At 39.6% G+C, this 18778-nt stretch overlaps 1 protein-coding gene across 1 annotated transcript in view; it reads left to right on the forward strand.

Annotated features, from left to right (window-relative positions):
• LOC5571995 (vegetative cell wall protein gp1) overlaps positions 1-17344 on the forward strand; it is a 44116-nt gene extending 26772 nt beyond the window's left edge. The window contains exons 3-4 of the mRNA XM_001660051.2: positions 16685-16919; positions 17011-17344. Of these exons, the coding sequence (XP_001660101.2) occupies positions 16685-16919; positions 17011-17151 (376 nt within the window). The 3' untranslated portion in view covers positions 17152-17344. The remainder of the gene's footprint in view (positions 1-16684; positions 16920-17010) is intronic.
• Positions 17345-18778: the final 1434 nt, after the last annotated feature.

Below are 18778 nucleotides of genomic sequence, written 5' to 3' on the forward strand. Positions count from 1 at the left end.
TAACCTAACTATTGACTACTATTTACAAGAAGAAGAACAAAATTTGATAGCCTAGGGGGGTGCAACTATTGCGCAGACGACCTGCTGGTCTGACGTGCGGCAACGAGCCTTGTTCCTCTCGATAGACTCACTAAAGCGATCTTCGAGAGTTTGTATCTCGGCCAGACGGTGGACCTCAGAATTTCGCATTCTCCTAAGGGCGTACAGGGCCATTCTCAGAAACTTGTTCTGAACCCTCTGGAGTTTTAGATGGTGTGATTTAGCGCATCCCTCCCAGACCGGCATGCCGTACTCAATCACGGGACGGATAATTTTTTTGTAGACAGCAAGCTTGTTCTTTCGGGACAGTGTCGACCTTCGGTTTGTGAGGAGATACAACATTCGCAGCATTGTGTTGGCCGTTTTGTCAACTTGTTGTCGAAAGATCAGCATGCTGTCCAAAGTCAAACCTAGATAATCGGCCTCGTTGGACCATTCCACCGCTGTGCCGTTTAGGGTGATTTTGCAATCCGCAGCCGGAAAAAGTCTGGGAGATTTGTAGTAAGGGAAGAGGATGATCTGGGTCTTCGCCGCGTTAATACATATCTTCCAGCTGGTGAGATATTCTGTCAGGAAATCCAGGCCTCGTTGGAGTTTTGCCGTGAGCGCTCTGATAGACGATGGAGGTGTCGTCTGCGAACAGAGATAGCGCGCCGCCTCCTGGGAGTGCGGGCATATCGGAGGTGAACAGTTTGAATAGCAGGGGCCCGAGGATACTGCCCTGGGGGACGCCTGCAATGATGTCGTGCGCATCGGAAATTGCTCCGTTTAGTAAGACCCGGAATGTCCTCGCTGGTGACTCGGGACAGTTGGTGCACGGTTGAGCGACCGCGTCGAAAACCAAAACCGTTCCTCGAGCAGGATGTTGTTTTGCTCAACGGAAGCAAGAAGTCGGCGATAAACTGCCCTTTCGAAAAGCTTTGATAACGCTGAGAGAAGGCTGATGGGCCGATTGCTTTTGGGGGAGGAAGGACCTTTGCCAGGTTTCCTGATGGGGACGACTATAGCTGACTTCCAGGACGACGGGAAGTAGCTAAGCCGGAGACACTGGTTGAAGATCGCCTCTTCTAGAGTTTTCAATCCTGGGAACATTTCCCGGGAAATGAGATTTCCCGGGAAATGATTTTCTTTTTCCCGGGATTCCCGTATTTCCCGGGAAGCTCTGTTTCAATGAAGAATTGAGCATCTATATTCAAGTAAACTTTCGTACAATTTACTTTTCATATCATACCAACAAATGTCATCACTAGATTACTAATCATATTTTGATGTTTATTGGTGTTTTTTTTTCGTAATCGAATGGTTATTAATAAATGAAGATATGTTTTTCCAAGAAAGTTCATATGCAATACAATATAAAGAAACATTCGAGAGATTAATTAAACGATTTGAGTAGGTTTATAGACTTTTTATGATTTCTTTATTTTTGTTGCTTTCTATACGAGCTCGGACCTCGTTGATCCATCTCGCTTACGGTTTCTATTAAATGTAACAGTCACAATGTTAAACGAAAGACTCTAGTTGGTTTTTATTATAGTGTTCGAAATGATTGATTAAGGGGTCTATTTTATTAGTCGAGTCGATCAAAAACGACTCGACTGGAGTCACTATCGACCAAAAATTTCGCTCGACACGACTCTGTCACTCGAATTATTCGGCAGTTGTCCACTCTATGTGACAGGATTAATATGGTAGTCGATGGGTGACTTCTGAAATATGCATGCCTTCTGTGTTCGACAGTGACTGCCATCGTTCGTTCGAGTTCGGCACGAGGCGGTTGAAAATTTTTTCGCGGGTGTTAGAAAATTCGAAAGATTTGTGCTGCAAAGTGGTTTTTGCGTGAAAACGGAGCATAAGTGTAAAAGGTGTATCGGAGAAAATAAATATACGTAGAAAAAGGAAGGAAATCTATAAAATACTGTGAAAAGAAAGAAAAATTGGTGTGGCATTCGGAGGCGCAAGGGACGCCATATTGAAATAGAAGTAGTGTTAAAAACAAGTGAAAAAGGGAGGAGGGGTAGAAAAAAGTGAGAAGAAGTGCAAATGATGGGGAATAACGATCCCCCCGATTGGGGGGAAGCAAGCGGATCGAGTCAACAAGTGGAAACAACTCACGGCAATGGATCAGGAAATGCGGATAAAGGAAATTCAGGAGCAGTGAAGGAAAACATCACCTACACAAGATTGGATACTGGACCATATCGCATCTACTTCGAGTTGCGAGTAAGGAATGAAGGATAGAAAATAAACAAATTCTCTCTCGGATCAACCCTTCGCAAGATGGACCAGTTTAAACCATTCATCACGGATATGAAATATGTCGGACTGCACAAAATTATTGTGTTTGTGAGTAGCTATACCAAGGCAAACGCTCTGGTAAACGAAATCAACTCTGGCAGCGGTCTTTATCGAGCGTACGTACCCAAGCATCTAGTCAGTATCACTGGTGTGATTGCGGGCATATCCACGGACATTGATGTAGACGACATAATAGCGGATATAATATGTGAGGTTCCAATCTTGAGTGTAACTAGGATGACACGATGGGACGGACAGAATAGAATTCCGATCAATCGACTGAGTATCACGTTTCGAGCCAAGGAATTACCAACAATGGTGAAAATCTTTTGCTGTGTCAGTCGAGTGAGAACGTTCACTCCGAAAGTCGTAATATGTAAGAATCGCCCGAGGTATGGACATCGGACGGACAATTGTAGAGGAGCGAGGCGTTGTGATCGATGCAGCCAACGACACGATCAGGATCACGAGTATGTGAACTGCAAGAATAATCGAAAGTGTGTACACTGCCGTAGCACAGAGCATGACTCAACGGATGCAAACTGCCCCGAGCAAAAAAGGCAGCTTAAAATAAAATACCTCATGGCGAAACGAAACCTCACATATACCGAAGCCAGGGAAGAAGTCCCCATAGCAACGCAAAACCTGTATGAACCACTACTGAACGCTGATGAATTCCCAACGTTAGACCAAACATATGCGACAATGGCAAGTGGACAGTATACCTGGAAGGATCCGCTCCGTGAACAGTGGATTAAGACGAACCAGGAAAGGAAGAAGATACAAGCTGCGGTGCAAATCCAGAAGGAACAAAAGGAACAACAACGTGAAAAGAAGCCAAGACTGTCAACAGCGAATCAAACGTGCAAAACTACCGAGGAGAGGAATAACATTATAAGGAACTTGTCGACTGACAGTACCACAGGAGTTGCTCTACACAACCCATTCAGCGTTTCGGAAAAGGAGCGCTGGGAGGCAGTAATCCAAGATGCGTACACGAAAGCCAACAGAACCCACCAAGAACCGATGATGAGTTTCTATTCCGACTTCATTGAAAAGCTCGGTCAACACGAAGATGTTAAAAATTTGTTCAACATGTGTACTAAGAAGCATTTCAACCTAGCCAACACGGTTGTAGGTAACCTAGAAGCGCAAAAGCAGGTAAGCAACCTCAACAAGTAAAATGGCTTCCAATTCTTCAAACTAACATTCAAAGTCTCTACAAAAATAAGACAGAACTACACAGAGTAGTAACAGGATCAAATTATACAACAGCTATTCTTTCTGAAACATGGACCCAATCAGAATTAGAGAAAACTAACAAATATTACGTTTCTGGTTTCCATTTTATACCAGACTCAAGAGTCGATGGGTATGGTGGAACTGGAGTGCTATTGTCCAATAAATGGAATTACGTTAAACTTTCGAAACCAATAACATCACGACTTACCCAAGTAGTCAGCATACATATTTTGCATTTGGACATAGTAGTATCATCGGTTTACGTTAGTCCGACGATCACCGCGATGGATTTCGAAAAGGACGTCCAATCGATTTTTCTGAGCCTGCAAAATCACCGTAGAGTCATCGTTGGTGGTGACTTCAATGCACACCATATCAGTTGGGGAGATGCAATCAACGACCGGAAAGGTGAAATCCTGATGGATACCATAAATCAATCCAGCTTGCTAATACTAAATGACGGATCTCCAACGTACTTACCGTTGAGACTGAACTGTCGTGCTTCTGCCATCGACATCACCTTATGTGCACCATGTTTCGTAAACACAATGGAATGGATAGCGTTGGACAACAGCATAGGAAGCCACCATCGTTGTATAAGAATCAATTGGACCACTCAGAGTAAGATCCGATCCGGTTGTTTCTACGATAAAAAAGAAATTAGTAAGCGACTAGCTGCCTTGAGTGGAGAGGAAGTCCGTTCAGTTGGCGATTTGCAGTGAAACGTGAGGAGAATCTACAAGGAAAGCAAGAAAAAGGACGTGAGGACACCCAAATTTTGGTGGTCCAACGAAGTCGATGCTGCATGGAAGGAGAAAAATGAGGCGCGGAAAAATTTTAACAGAGTAGCGAGCGTGGGAAATCTTCTAGAAGTAAAGAAAAAAGCGGCGATGTTTCAACGGAAGAAAAGGGAAGAAATTAAGAAGAAATTTGAGGAACTCCCGGAAGAAGTTGGACCTTTTACGACGAGCAAGGAATTATGGATGAAAGTTGGATGGTTAACCGGTAAAAGAAGCACGAAACGGGAGAACAACATCATATTTGACGACCTAGCAGCTGCCGAAAACTTCTTGGATACGCATTTTGGGTCCAACGATGTACAAATCGAATATACGACAGGGCTGTTTAGCACATCTACCCTTTTGGACATCGAGAGTTGGAATAGAATATTGAGCAGCAAACGTGGAAGATCGGCCCCGGGAGAAGACAACCTGACATACGAAATGCTCAGGTGTTTGCAACCAGAGGCAACGACAAGCATCATAAGAGACTTCAACGATATGTGGCAACGAGGTTGCTTAGGTGATAACTTGAAGAACATCAAAGTCGTCGCAATCCCTAAGCCAGGGCGGGACCAAAATTCTCCGAATGGTAGAAGACCAATTTCCTTAGTGCCAACATTAACTAAAATAGCTAACACAGCTGTTTTGGACCGTCTAAAAGAAATACTCGAACGAGACAAGGTGCTTCCGAAAAACTCTTTTGGTTTTAGGAAGGGACTGTCAACGAATACATGTGTTTCATTCGTAACGAACTGGATAAAAGAGAGTAAAAGAAGTACCTGGTAACAGCTTTGATTTGTATAGATCTCTCGAATGCGTTTAATGCCGTTAGAACGGAAATATTGGAGGAGATTCTATCCAGCGTTGGCGTCCCTCAAGACATTCTAATGTGGATATCTAGCTTCCTGAAGAACAGAAGCATATCGCTACAAACGCGCGATAAAAAGATCAGCAGGACAATCAGTAATGGACTCCCCCAAGGAGATGTGCTGTCTCCTACTCTCTTCAACGTCTACACTTTGAAGTTACACCAGATCGAGAAGGATGGAGTCGTACTAGTACAGTATGCAGACGACTTTGGAAAACTAGTGAAGGCGAGGTCATTGGATCAACTGAATAAAACAGCCCAGGAGTATTTGCAGGAGTTTACAGAAGTGGCCCATTTCCTGAACTTCGAAATAAATGCCGAAAAGACCAAAGCCATACTGTTTCAAGCCAATGACAAAGAAATCAACGTTAATATTAATGGAACGAAAATAGAAACGGTAAGGAACCATCGCTATTTAGGTATCACCTTTGACCGATACCTAAGCTTTGGAGTACATTTTAGAGAGGTACGAGAAAAAGTGCAAAACAGACTGAATATGGTAAAGGTCCTAAGCGGTACTAAAATTGGGGCTCACCCGGAGACACTACGCCGCATCTACATATATGCGAAATTACATAAGATTACAAACCCGAATGACAATTCTTACCTGTAGCTCCACCGAAATGTGTTACACCGTTCAGGGCATGGATCTCCTCATCAACTCGACCTATTCGCAATTCTAGGGCGTTTCCCAGGAATTATTCGCAGCCACCATGGAACAATCCTCCGGGTGGATTCTGCTGATGGACTCAAACAAGATTCATTCTCATAATGGTCAATACAGTGGCTCAATTTCATTTTCGTACGGGGCACTGTTTTCATATCAAGTTGGTATAAAACTATTAAATGGTGCATGGACTTCGATATACTTTATCAATAATGAAGGTTATAGGTGTCATCTATTGTTTGGCAATGACAAACTGTATTCATTTGCTTAAATCTTTGGAATAATGGAAAAGTATTGAGATTGTGTCTATAATTGACCCAATTCCATATTCGTACACCTAACAAAATAGAAATATACAGCATTCAAAACTAATTTTTAATGGACTAGATGACTACTTAAGCACTTCGTTGTGTTGTTCAGATGCAATAGAATACATTTGGAAAATTTATAAACGGATATATTTGAAACTTAAGTAAATTTAAGAAAAATACCAGTTTTCCCATGTTTTATGCTAAAATATTCGGTAAGTCGAACAATAAATTGCATTTTTTCAACATCACATCCTTAAGAATGATAACTGCGAATATTGCACAAGTTTCAAAAAATTATAATCAGTTTTAAAGTAGCTAAGAGTGGATATCGACAACTTATATTTTTGAATCTTAGGTAATATAATAATTATAACAAATCCAAAACCAAAAATTTTAGTCAATTTCTTTATGTTTGGCTCCTAAATGTATATACATAATCCATAGTTAATGTTCCTATCAAAACATTGCATAATTATCATTTTTAATTTACATTTTACTACCAAACATGATTATAGAGATTTATAGAATAAATATTATTGCCATAACCGCAACACAAACGTGTTTTTAAAATGATGAAAACAACAGGATATATTCTATTAAATAGTGTATCAATGCTCTCTGCTCATTCAAGTTATTTTGTATTTTTCTTATAAAATCAATAAATTGCAAAATAGGGTGCTATTTTGAATATAATTTAAATATTATTTCAAAGATAATTGAATATTACGATGACATCAATTATGTGGAGGTATGTACAGCGTAGTTTAGGGTACTTTATTGTAAAACGAAGTTCGTAGTTCAAATTATTTTTACAGACAAATTCAAAATTATCATTTACCTATTGTTTAGAATGAAAATTTTGTTTGCATTGATTAAAAATATAATTTTAGAAGAGTTTTGAACTTATGGCACAACAATTTTCTGAACTCAAAAGGGATAAAAACTGTTTATGATTTCTGTAAAGTGTATATATTTCAACTAAATTTCTATCAGAGCTTACGAGTATAATCTACAGATTGGATCCAATGACAAAAATAAACGATATTGTTCGAATTATTGGATTTTATAGCAAAAATCATTGGAAAACTGGAATTTCTCATAATTTTACCTAAATTTTATATATGTCCAATAATAAATTGTCCAAATGTATTTCACTACATCTGAACATCATAATAAAGCCCTTCAGTAATTAAATAGAGCTTCTAAATTTAGTTTTGAACGTTGTGCGTTTGAATTTTGGTAGGTGTACGAATATGAAATTGGGTGAATTTTAGACATCAATTCAATACTTTTTTATTAATCCAAAGATGAATGTAAATGGAAACATTTTGTGATTGGCAAACAATAGATGACACCTATTACCTTCAATATGGATAAAGTATATGTAGCTCAATACTTCATTTAATAGTTTTTTACTAACTTGATGTGGAATCAGTATCCTGTACGAATATGAAATTGGGCCACTGTATATAGCCCCCTGGTAGTGGACGCATCTTTTTATACATAATAAACATAATTTAAAAAGTAAACTTTCAATGCTAAGGTGAGAGCGAAGAACGACGTTCAACAAATATGACTATGGGATTTCCCAGTGTAATAGTATTCCTTTGAAGGGATTCCTTGAACGACAAAAGCTAATTAGTTGATAAATAAATGAAACAGATAATTTAACTAGAGTGTAAATCTAAAACAAGATGAGCAATAAAGAAAATTTACAACAAAGCAAATAACAGTTCTGGCAGCAATTCGTTGATATTCGATTTGAAGTGATGTTTTAATTTGGTTTTGAATAGTATACGATTGTTTATTGTTTTTAAGTGTTCGGGTACGACGTTATACACAGACGGACCATAAAAAGTGATTCGCGTTATGTTCCAGATAGCAACCTGTAAAATTGAACAGAAATTGATATGTACTGTTCTTAAATTTGTTGGATATTCACTTACCGGCGTTGTTTGGAGACAAAAGACTATCATACAGCAGCTATTCGTTATAAAATTTATTGTAATTTACAGCGAAAAAGAGTTGGCGTTTCGTTGTTTTTTTTAAGAAACTGCAGAAAAAAATGGCGAAAACATTTTAGTGAACTACTGGGCATGGTAATTTTCACAATTTCAATTATTATTAATTCGTGGCTGTCGTAACAATATTTTGATACACATGACCGATTTCATGGTTATGGGTACTTTTTTTTTTGGCATAGTATTAATAAGAACGGTTGTGTATTTGAGCATACTATTCTTTTTCTATCAGTGTAGAAAACACTTTAAAAAAAGAGTGAGCTACAAGCTTGCCATGGAAACAAGTGTTACATCGGCGGAAGTAATTGCTATATCGATAGCAACGCAAATAATTGAAGAAGATCAACTTCAGAACTATGTGATCTACACAGACTCTAGATCAGCATGCCTCATGTTAGCAAATGCCAAAGAATCAAAGTCAGACGAAGCAATCCTGGTCGACATACTGGATAAATGTTACAGATGGAAGACATCTGTACAATGGATTCCGAGTCATGTATCGATTAGTGGAAATGAAATCGCAGATCAATTAGCTAAAGCTGGCGTTACTTCAAATGTTGCTGTAAGCCACAAAATTCCACTGAAAGATGCTTTTTTGAATGCAAAAAGCTCATTGGAAAGTAGAACTAATCAATGGTAGCAAAGCATATTCGGAAGAAAAAGGTACGAAATTCTACGAGCGTCATTCAAAGTTCTACAAAGCGACATGGTAAAAAAATGTGGATATGAAAGGAAGTAACGTCAAACTAATCAATCGATTAATGACCACCCACGACTACTCGAAATATTGGCTACACCGTATGAAGATATCGGATGATGCTGATTGCGAATTGTGCGGCGAACCAGAAACATCAGAGCACTTGATACTCCATTGTCCCCGTTTTGGCAGAATCAGAATGCAGTTTTCGTTCGATAATAAGTTCCTCAACCTCACTGAACTGTTCAAAACCGGTAAGCTCGAACTTCTCAACGAAGTAGCGGAATTCATAAGAAGGACCAAATTGGATCTGTGAAGGAACCGTCTAAGGACGTTAAAATAAACGGAGGGCATATAGTCTTAGCTACTAGCCCTAGTTCCGAGCAGTCAAGAGACAGCTCACACGAGAAAGAAGAAGACAGTGACTGCAGACGAGTCACATAAAATGGTTCGATTTACAAAATAGATCCCAAATGTTGGCAAGTATTATTTGAATTTAAGATGATTGAAGGCTTCAACTATCAAAAAACGAAGCCAACAGATATTTTTGGAGAAACATAAACAAATAAGAGAGAAAATCGTGCCAATTTACTGTTCTAAAATATAATATATATTATATATAAAAAAATCGAAGAACTCCACCAAATTGGCTTAATTTACAGGTTTTTAAGGATTTCCCGGGATCCCGGGAATTCCCGGGAAATGACAAATTTATTTCCCGTTTCCCGGGAAGTCAAATCCCGGGAAAATTGAAAACTCTAGCCTCTTCGATGGCCTGCAGCTGCCGGTTGATGTCATCAGCTGTCTCGGGTCGCAACTCGTAGTCAACGTGGGTGTCTTACTGCCTAAACAAAGTCAACTTTTCTCTAGCCTCCCTAGATTTGCTTGAAATCAACGTTCTCTTTTAAAACAGTTATTAAACTATTTGGACAGGTATGTGGGATTCAGTAAGATTCAGTTTCTTTCGATTGATTCTATATTGCGAACAAAATGTTAATAACAGCTTAATTTAGTTGTACAAAATTAGAATGATAGTGTTGCCCAACATAGAACATTGGAAATGAATATAATGTTTGAAATCATATAAATAAAAGATTGAAAATCACATAGATAAAATGGAATGTCCAATTTGTCGCAAATTTACACTACAAATCGTCTAGAATTATATAACCTACATGAATTGCGAATTTCCGCCTAATCTGTTTGAGTCCATGCCAAGTAGAAAAAGAATCATATTTTGAAAGCTCACGCCTAAAATTTCATCACCAATTGGAATTTATCAACGCACCGCTATGCTAATAGATTGAACATAATATACCCGAGAATCTCCTCTCATCACTCGTCTGATCATATCATACACTCATGATCCAATTCTTCCCCATGATTTAATGATGTTTCATAATACTTCTTTCCGTCTCACACCCAATCGAATCCCCTTCAGCTACCTCATAGAGGTATAAAAAGGCGTTAAAATTCAAACGGGCCCATCCAATCTAGCCGACATACCAACAACCTGCAAGAGCTCTTCCAAAATCCCGCCCTCCGTAGTCGAGAAAGATGCTCTCCACCGATGATGATGCCATTAATCATTTCTGCTCGAAACCCACGACGAGGGCAACCAGTTTCTTCCTATACTGCTTCGCGTTTTCATGCTGAGGCGGTTGCATTTTTCTTCGCCCCAAAGATGCATACCTATGCTCCGGTAGATAAGCTGATCCAAAACTGTCGAAATACTCTGTGGCGCATATAAAATCTTCGAGTTGGTTTTATATGGCTGTAGATTCAGCGATTCACCGATCGACCTAAACTAATTAGCATACAAATCAGACCTTGTCTTGAACGACGCGTGGAGGCATTTGTTAACTAAGCGCAAAGTGCAAAGAACTAAAGAGCGATATTTGTTTGGAACAGAATGTTTGCATAAGTTGGGCGAGGGGGAAGGGGAATGATCTTCATTCGATGGATTTCCCACGACCTCTTTGGAGGCAAAGAAGAGCGGATTTGCGTGCTTGATATGCTACAAATTGCAATCGATGTCGGTCGGGTGTAAGTGCAACTTGATAACAGAGATACTGCTCAAAGAAAAACCCATCCACCATCAAGGTATCATGTTGAAACAAAACAGAATAAATCAAGAGATTATAGAAGAATGACGTTGCTTAATTGAGTGCAGGTTTAGAGCTCGGATGTCCCACGGCTTGCTTACTCGCGGCTTTTTCTTTTGGATGCACCGATGAGCAAAACGTGGACAACTGTAGTCAATTAGTGGAGTAGACACCAATTCGTGGAATAGCCAGCGGACCGTGTGTTCAAAAGTGTCGCCTTAGCCAAAATTAGTGGCTATGCTTGGGAAAAGATAGACTGTTCGTATTGGAAAACACAATGCAAACCGGTAGGGAAATGGACGAAGACGATCATTTGCATGGCAATGGACTGCTGGTCGTTAGGTGGTGCATGTTGTGATCAAACTATTGCAATGTTGCATCATCAAATGTGGAAAGATTGCTGCAACAAAGTTTCAGTGATGGAGTTGTGGTTTGGAATTGTTATCTTCGAAAACTGATCGTACTTTTGAAACCCTGTTTTTATATCGCTCAAGGACTATCATTGTTTGTGCCATGAAATTCGAGATGTTTCCGCTAGTGAGCATGGAACTTTTGTTTTGCAAATATCTCAGGATCATGACCATTTTACTTGAAAAAATTACTTTTTCGGCAAAGCTTTTCAGTAGCTTAATATCTATAATTATTCTAGATTCAAGGTTTTGCCACTAGGTGATACTAGCGAACAAAACATTGATTTTTCCGGTGGCTCTCTACGGGCACGAAGCATGGACGTTGAAAGAGTTAGACCGGAAAGCTCTCGGTGTTTTCGAGCGTAAAGTGCTGCGGACAATACTTGGTGGGAAACTCGAAAATGGTGTGTGGCGCAGACGCATGAATCACGAGTTGTATGAAGTGTACAAAGATGCGAATATTATCAATCGTATAAAATACGGCAGACTACAGTGGGCTGGTCACTTAGTGCGAATATCGGAAGAAAGAATTGCGAAAATAATATTCAGCAGGGAACCAGGTAGAGCTCGGCGGTTTCGGGGAAGACCACGAATACGCTGGCTGTACGCAGTGGAAGAGGACCTGGCGACTCTAAACGTTCGGGGCAACTGGAGAAGTTTTGCCCAAGACTAACGAAGATGGAGCTCTACCTACAATACGCCCGGCAATGGCGTGACGCTACGCTGTAGCCATCAAGAATAAGAATAGATACTAGTGAGCATGAAACTTTTATTTTGAAGATATCTCGTGATCCTGACTATTGAGAAAAATGGCGTCTTCGTAAAAATTGTTTATTCCAGCCCAGAGATTCGAGATTGTTGGCAAACACTCATACACACTAGTGCCGTCTGGGGGCAAACTATTGAATTACATGGCTCGAACAATGATAACCCTTAAGGTGAAGATACATCGAAGCCAAAGCTCAATTTTTCAAAAGCACAAATCTAGAGAACCATATAGCGGTTTGAGATGAAATGGATTGGTCACATGTTGGTGGTGACCAATCGATCAAGTTTTCAACTTGAATGGCTGTTTATTGTCCATCCTGATAGTATCACTGAGAGAATGGTTCCTATCAGAGATAGAGGATAGAGTGATAGTATCCCTATCCCAAAAAAATCTTATGATGATACAATCAGTACAACATCTCTCAAATAACAATGATAGAGGTTCTATCTTTATCAATTGATAAAAATAGAATAAAAATTGTTGGACGATGGGTATAGAAAATTAACTAAATTCCATATTTAGCAATTCAATGTGGCGGCTTCAGGAGTGTAAGAATTGTTGGAAACCCATGCAATATGGGTATTTTCGGAACGGGCACGATGAGGATATGACGAAAATCGATAACCGACGCCATTTTGAAATCCAAGATGGCAGCCTCCGGTTTAGTAAAATCATTGAAAACCCATGCAATATGGGCATTTTCAGCCCTTTAAAGTTTGTATGGGAATTACTATGAGAAGAGCAACCAATTCATTCAATCGGTCATAGTATTTGCCCATGTGCTCTTGGGGATTAGAACTATGTTGATACTGTGAGATACAATAATCAGCTACAACTTTGCTGAAGACCGTTTTCAAATCGGACGCCCCAGTAAGGTAGTTTAGGTGTCTCCTGTTAATTGTTGTGCTTTGTTGTTGTGTATAATTGCCTTCCTAAAAGTTCAACTGCTTAGGCTGCCGACAATACGTAAGTTCCCCTATATAGAGAAGCATTTTCAAATATTTTTTCTGAGTTTTGGAAATAGTACAAAAAAAACCTCATATTTACTTTAATAATACCTACGTTGTTATCAAGATTTCCTACCAGTTTTACCGATTTTCGAGATTACACAATTTTGTGATATGCAGTAACAAACAAAATAGACCCATTAGCTTTCACAATGCAGTTTACTTCACCGAAAAAGCCAAAAGTATATTGGAATATATTGCGGCATAAATCGAATGAGTTATGTAGCTTGGAACAAGTAGAAAATATTCAATATTCCATAGTACCGCCGTGCGGGGTGACATTGGGCCTAGGGGGTGACTTTGACCGCCTCTTTCGATGCATCTTATGGCTAGTAGGAACGTCAAAAAACTAATCTATGACCATTTATTGGCTATTTATAACGTATTCTTGAAGCTTGACACATTGTATTCATTATTCTGGCATTAGCTTGCTGTAAAAATCTTGGCCCAAAGTCACTTTCCCTACTTCCGAACCGAAAAGTCTTATTGTAGGGTAGAAGCACCGGTTTTGGCCATACGCCAGTTGTAGCCATAGTGGATTATACACCGTTTTACATATCCAATCAGCATGGAACCTTTTGTGTTAAGTAGATCACATTCATATGATTCATTTACTCGTCCAAATTGATTCAAAACATAAGAAAAACAATTCATTTTCCTTATAATTTTAACTCACATACACCTAATTTGGCCAGGACACTCCTAATTTGACCACTATCTTGAATATATGTAATAGGCCAATTTAGGAACCGAAGCTAAATCTCTGGCCGAAACTGGTTCCGTTAGCCTATATTGACCAACGGGATACGAGTAACTGACACTGAAGAAGACTGCAAGTTGGGGTAAAACGCACCACCCTTGTTTTGAACGAACTTCGTGCTTTGGGACGCTGTTTTTCATCCGAGATAATGGAAAATGTATTAAAATATATATAGAGAAGCATTTTCAAACAAAATGTAAAATGCTGTCAATACTTAAACATGGATATAGATACCTTTGTTTGACAACCGTATAATTTGTGTACCATCCCCTACTTCGCTGGTAGTAGTAATCATTAAGACGTTTTTTTCTTGTGATTTGTCTGTTTTTGCATTGTTTAGAAAATATCCTTATCTAGCGATGTTTCTTCAACTTACTTACCAGTCAGAAATTAACTCCGAATAGATTTAAAAACCACATCGTGCTTGCCCACGATATTTTACCTCAAAAAATGGCATCGAAATAATGACGTTTTATTCGATTTTGTAAGACACCCCGGATGACTCCTTCAGCCTGCCGTACTTATTATTATTATTATTGCTTTATTAAGGAGATTTTCAGCCCTAGGTCTGCCGTACTTGCGTCGGAAGAGGTACTACAGGCCTGGGTGGCCTCGTTTTGCCTCAACGGTCCGCAGATCGGCCTCAACTTGATTGTCCCGACGCGCATCGTTCTCCACTTGATTGATCGTCCTCAACTTGATTGACTCGCCGCGCATCACGTCGTCTTGTGCCGGTCGGATTGTTTCCAAAAACCAAGTGAAGTGTTTTCCTGGAAAAAATCGTGAAAAACTCGAAAAACGTTTTTCGCTGTTTTCGTTGTAATTTTGTGTTATTTTCTAGGCCATTTTCAGGCCGATAAACAACAAAACATTTGAAACTATCATCGAGAATCGACTTGTACACACCCATAATTTGTATTCCATGCAAAAAAATTGTTGAATCTATCCTTAAAAAGCGTATTGAAGGACTTAAACTTCAATCAATTCGTGGGGTAAAACGGCCATACCTATTTCATAACACTAAAACAGCCGTTTGAATTAAAATTACAGCAAACGTAATGCCAAGCTATAGTTTCGTGCCAATTTAAACCTTACCAATGCACATTTTTCGAATCAGCATGTATACTATAATCGAACAATAACATCTGATCAAACGCCCTTATGTAGGGTAACTGGGGGTAAAACGCGTCCTCTAGGGAAGGAAGCGTTTTCAGCAATGAAGAACCTTATTTTAAGCTTTTTTATATTCATTATCTCATAGACAATCATGTTTTCTATCAAATAGTACAAATAGCCATCCATTTTCTTTTTTCTGGAGTTAATAAATCAATTTTTATAAAATGCTTGCTTATCTGCATTTTTATTTTATGTGAGGTAAAACGCGCCACCTGTTCTAGGCGTTAGTCGTTCGCGCGCACGCATGCGCAATCATTTTTGCAAATACGTTGCATACATAAGGGCATTTGATCAGATGTTATTGTTCGATTATAGTAGACATGCTGATTCGAAAAATGTGCATTTGTAAGGTTCAAATTGGCACGTAACTACAACTTGGCATTACGTTTGCTGGAATTTGAATTCAAACGGCAGGTTTAGTGTTATGAAATAGTTGTGGCCGTTTTGCCCCACGAGTTTATTAAAGTTTAAGTCCTCCAATACTACTACAATATTATTATTATTAACCACTTCATATGATTACCACTAAAATGATCAATGGCTTCAAAACCATTTCCAAACAAGAGAATCATTCAAACATTTCAAACATTTTACCAGTGTAATCGAACAAGTTTTGGAAATAGTATAAAAAAAAACCTCATATTTACTTTAATAGGGAGCCGGATCCTATACATATTGAAGACGTGGAAAAAGCACTGTAGGAGTGAAATTTTGTAGATGAAATTCTGAAAATAGCTACATGAAGCTGAACTGGGATTGCGAGATCGTAACGGACATCTTCATCCGTCATACCCTCCCACAAATTGTGCTTCACGATAAAAGGATGAAACGAGTTAAATTATCGGTATCGCTATACTACTGGACCAAAAAGTTAAATAAAGGTTCATAAACAAGGTAACTGCCCTGACTTGCTGGAGGAATTGAAGCACATGTGATACGTCCGGATGGTTCTGGTAGTCCTCTCAGCGACCGTAATTGTTCCAACATATTTGCTCATAAGCTATAATTAACGAAAGACCTACACAGCATCCGAATGGCGGTGATTCTTACAACCTACAATAAAGTGAGACGATTTCTGAATCATCATTTTTGAGAAGTTCATCCATCTCATAAACTAGACAAACTTGACAAACATATTATTCAAGAATAAATAATATGATGAACAGAAAATTTTCAAATATTATACATGGAGGGAACTGTCAAAACCGTACCAACCGTTTAATTTAGGTAGATAGACCATTTGGTTGAGAGTGGCGTTTCTAATGCAGTTAACGTTCAAGAATCCGACATCGCAATCATCGTAATCATCAAAACTTCATAGGCAGTATTTCTGCCCAAAACTGAAATGTATTCGCTAAAAACATGTTCACTGTATTTTGGATGGAGAATAGTGTACAGTTAACATATTTTCATTGAAACTTTGTTGATTCTGGTCGCGAAAACTGCTTTTGAAAATTCTGAAATTAATGACTGATGCTGTCCCCTTAATACGCTCTTCATTGTTGACCTCCTTTGTCCCAATTGCATTCCAGGAAACCAATCTCCGTCCCACCTCCACAAAAACACTACAAGATCGTGTTCATCAAGGCTCCATCGCCACCCTCGCAAGCCCCACCAGTGATCCCACCACTACCTCAAAACGAAGAGAAGACCCTGGTCTACGTGCTCGTCAAAAAGCAGGAAGAACAGCCGGAAATTGTCATCCCCACACCGGCACCAACGCCCCCATCCAAGCCGGAAGTGTACTTCATCCGCTATAAAACGCAGGTGATTTGGCACATTCCCAGCTCACCGTCCAAATTCTCTAAACTGTTGATCTTGTTTCTATTTTTTTTTGTTCTCGAACCAACAACTACAGAAACAGGATGGGAACGCCGGAGGTCCATATCCGGAGAGCGGTGCTCCCAGCGGAGGCATCGGCCCTATCCCGTCTATCAGCGGAGAGTACGGAGCGCCGCCGAGTCAAACTCCCAGCAACAGCTACGGCGTACCGCTATAGGTCGGTCCTGTCCGAGTATATCTACCACAAATTTCTCAAACTGTTCAGTTTGACGGCTGCTGCGGCGGTCACTGTCTGAGTATGTTAGTGCTTTTAGGTTTAGTGTTATCTAGTTCGCGCAATCGTTACGTACCGTACTGTCCTGTAAGGTGATAACTGGTGCAATAAAAGGCCAGGCGTTAGTTACTTTGTTTATAGAAGCTCTCTTTTATTTGCGTTATATTTTAAAAACACCTAAGATATAAGTAAACGAAATCCATGTCTAAGACGGGGTTGGTGGTCTAATGGCTACCGCTTCTGTTCCATATGCAGAATGGCATGGCTTCAATTCCAGGCCCGTCTCTTTCATCGTACTTTGTACTTGTATCTTTCATTTGCTTCTATCCTTCAGTCTTAATCTATTACAGTTGATCTATTCATTCATAGCATTTGCTAGAACCAGAGACGGACAAGAACCCGTTTCCCTACGCTTCAATTACATTCCGTTACATAGAAAAGTACATGATGACGTCACGAAAATTTCTCGTTTTTTGTCCTCCTTCCATTACACTCAATAGGGCAATATTCAAAACTGAAATGGCAATAGACAGCTCTTTTTCAGTGGTAGTAAAAACGAAATCCTGAAGGAAAGAAAGCACCATGGAAGATGAACTAAACACAAAAAGTTATGTATTCACATTACGCTTAATTTCTCATCACTACTTTTTTTAATCCAGTTTCCTAATTGGTAGTAATTTACAATTTTCATTATTTTTCATACGATTTGACAGTTCTCTACTACCATTCTTCCATGAGCTTTTGTTGGAAGTTTGAGAATCCTGCGTAGCACGATTGGAATACAGTGGGGATTCGCTCGTTGGGGGTCCGCTACATGGAATGACTCGATGGTTGGATGTTCGCTGGTTGGAAAAAATGCCAACTAAAAAGCACTCGAATGTAAAGAGAAAATGTCAAACTGACTTTGACGTCTGACTACCAGCGCATTGAAGTCTCCATATATAGAACAAATGTGAATGTATATGTGCGTTTCGTGACGATTTGCGCTCCAGATGAGTTAGTCTGGAGCATTTTCACCAGCTGTCAGTCGTTCCAACTAACGGGTCGGATTCGTTAGATGGAAGGCAGTCGTGTTCCAACCAGCGAATCCCGGCTGTACACATATCAGTGTCGCCGCTTGGCGGCCAGCGAAAGAAACCGAATGTTCGAAAGGTTGTTGTCTGTACTTTTTGCCGCTGGTGCTTACTGTTAGCGTTTAAGATCAAAATAAACAGTCGTTACCCTATTGACTGTCCCGCTCTTTGACATTCACTGCTGGAATTGGTGTAGATGCAGTCAGACTCCACGGTCTACAGTGGGCAAATATAAGTCTAATAACAACTCCCCCTCATTGGTCTGCATTCTGACGTAGCAGGCGCCATTGTTGCCTTTAAAATAGGAGATCACCAGCACTGAGAGTGTCTGTCAGTCCCAAGTCCACTGATCAGGCGAAACTGGAGTAGCAACTATGGGCGGCCAATCAAGCTCAAGCTCAAGTAAACGAAATGCGTATTTAACTTTAAATATCGATACATTGGATCATATTCGTAAACTATTTGAGTTATTTTTTGTCTGTGATGGAGACGCTTAT

The sequence above is a fragment of the Aedes aegypti genome, chromosome 1 (assembly GCF_002204515.2).
Source record: "Aedes aegypti strain LVP_AGWG chromosome 1, AaegL5.0 Primary Assembly, whole genome shotgun sequence".
In the NCBI taxonomy this organism is placed as follows: Eukaryota; Metazoa; Arthropoda; class Insecta; order Diptera; family Culicidae; genus Aedes; species Aedes aegypti.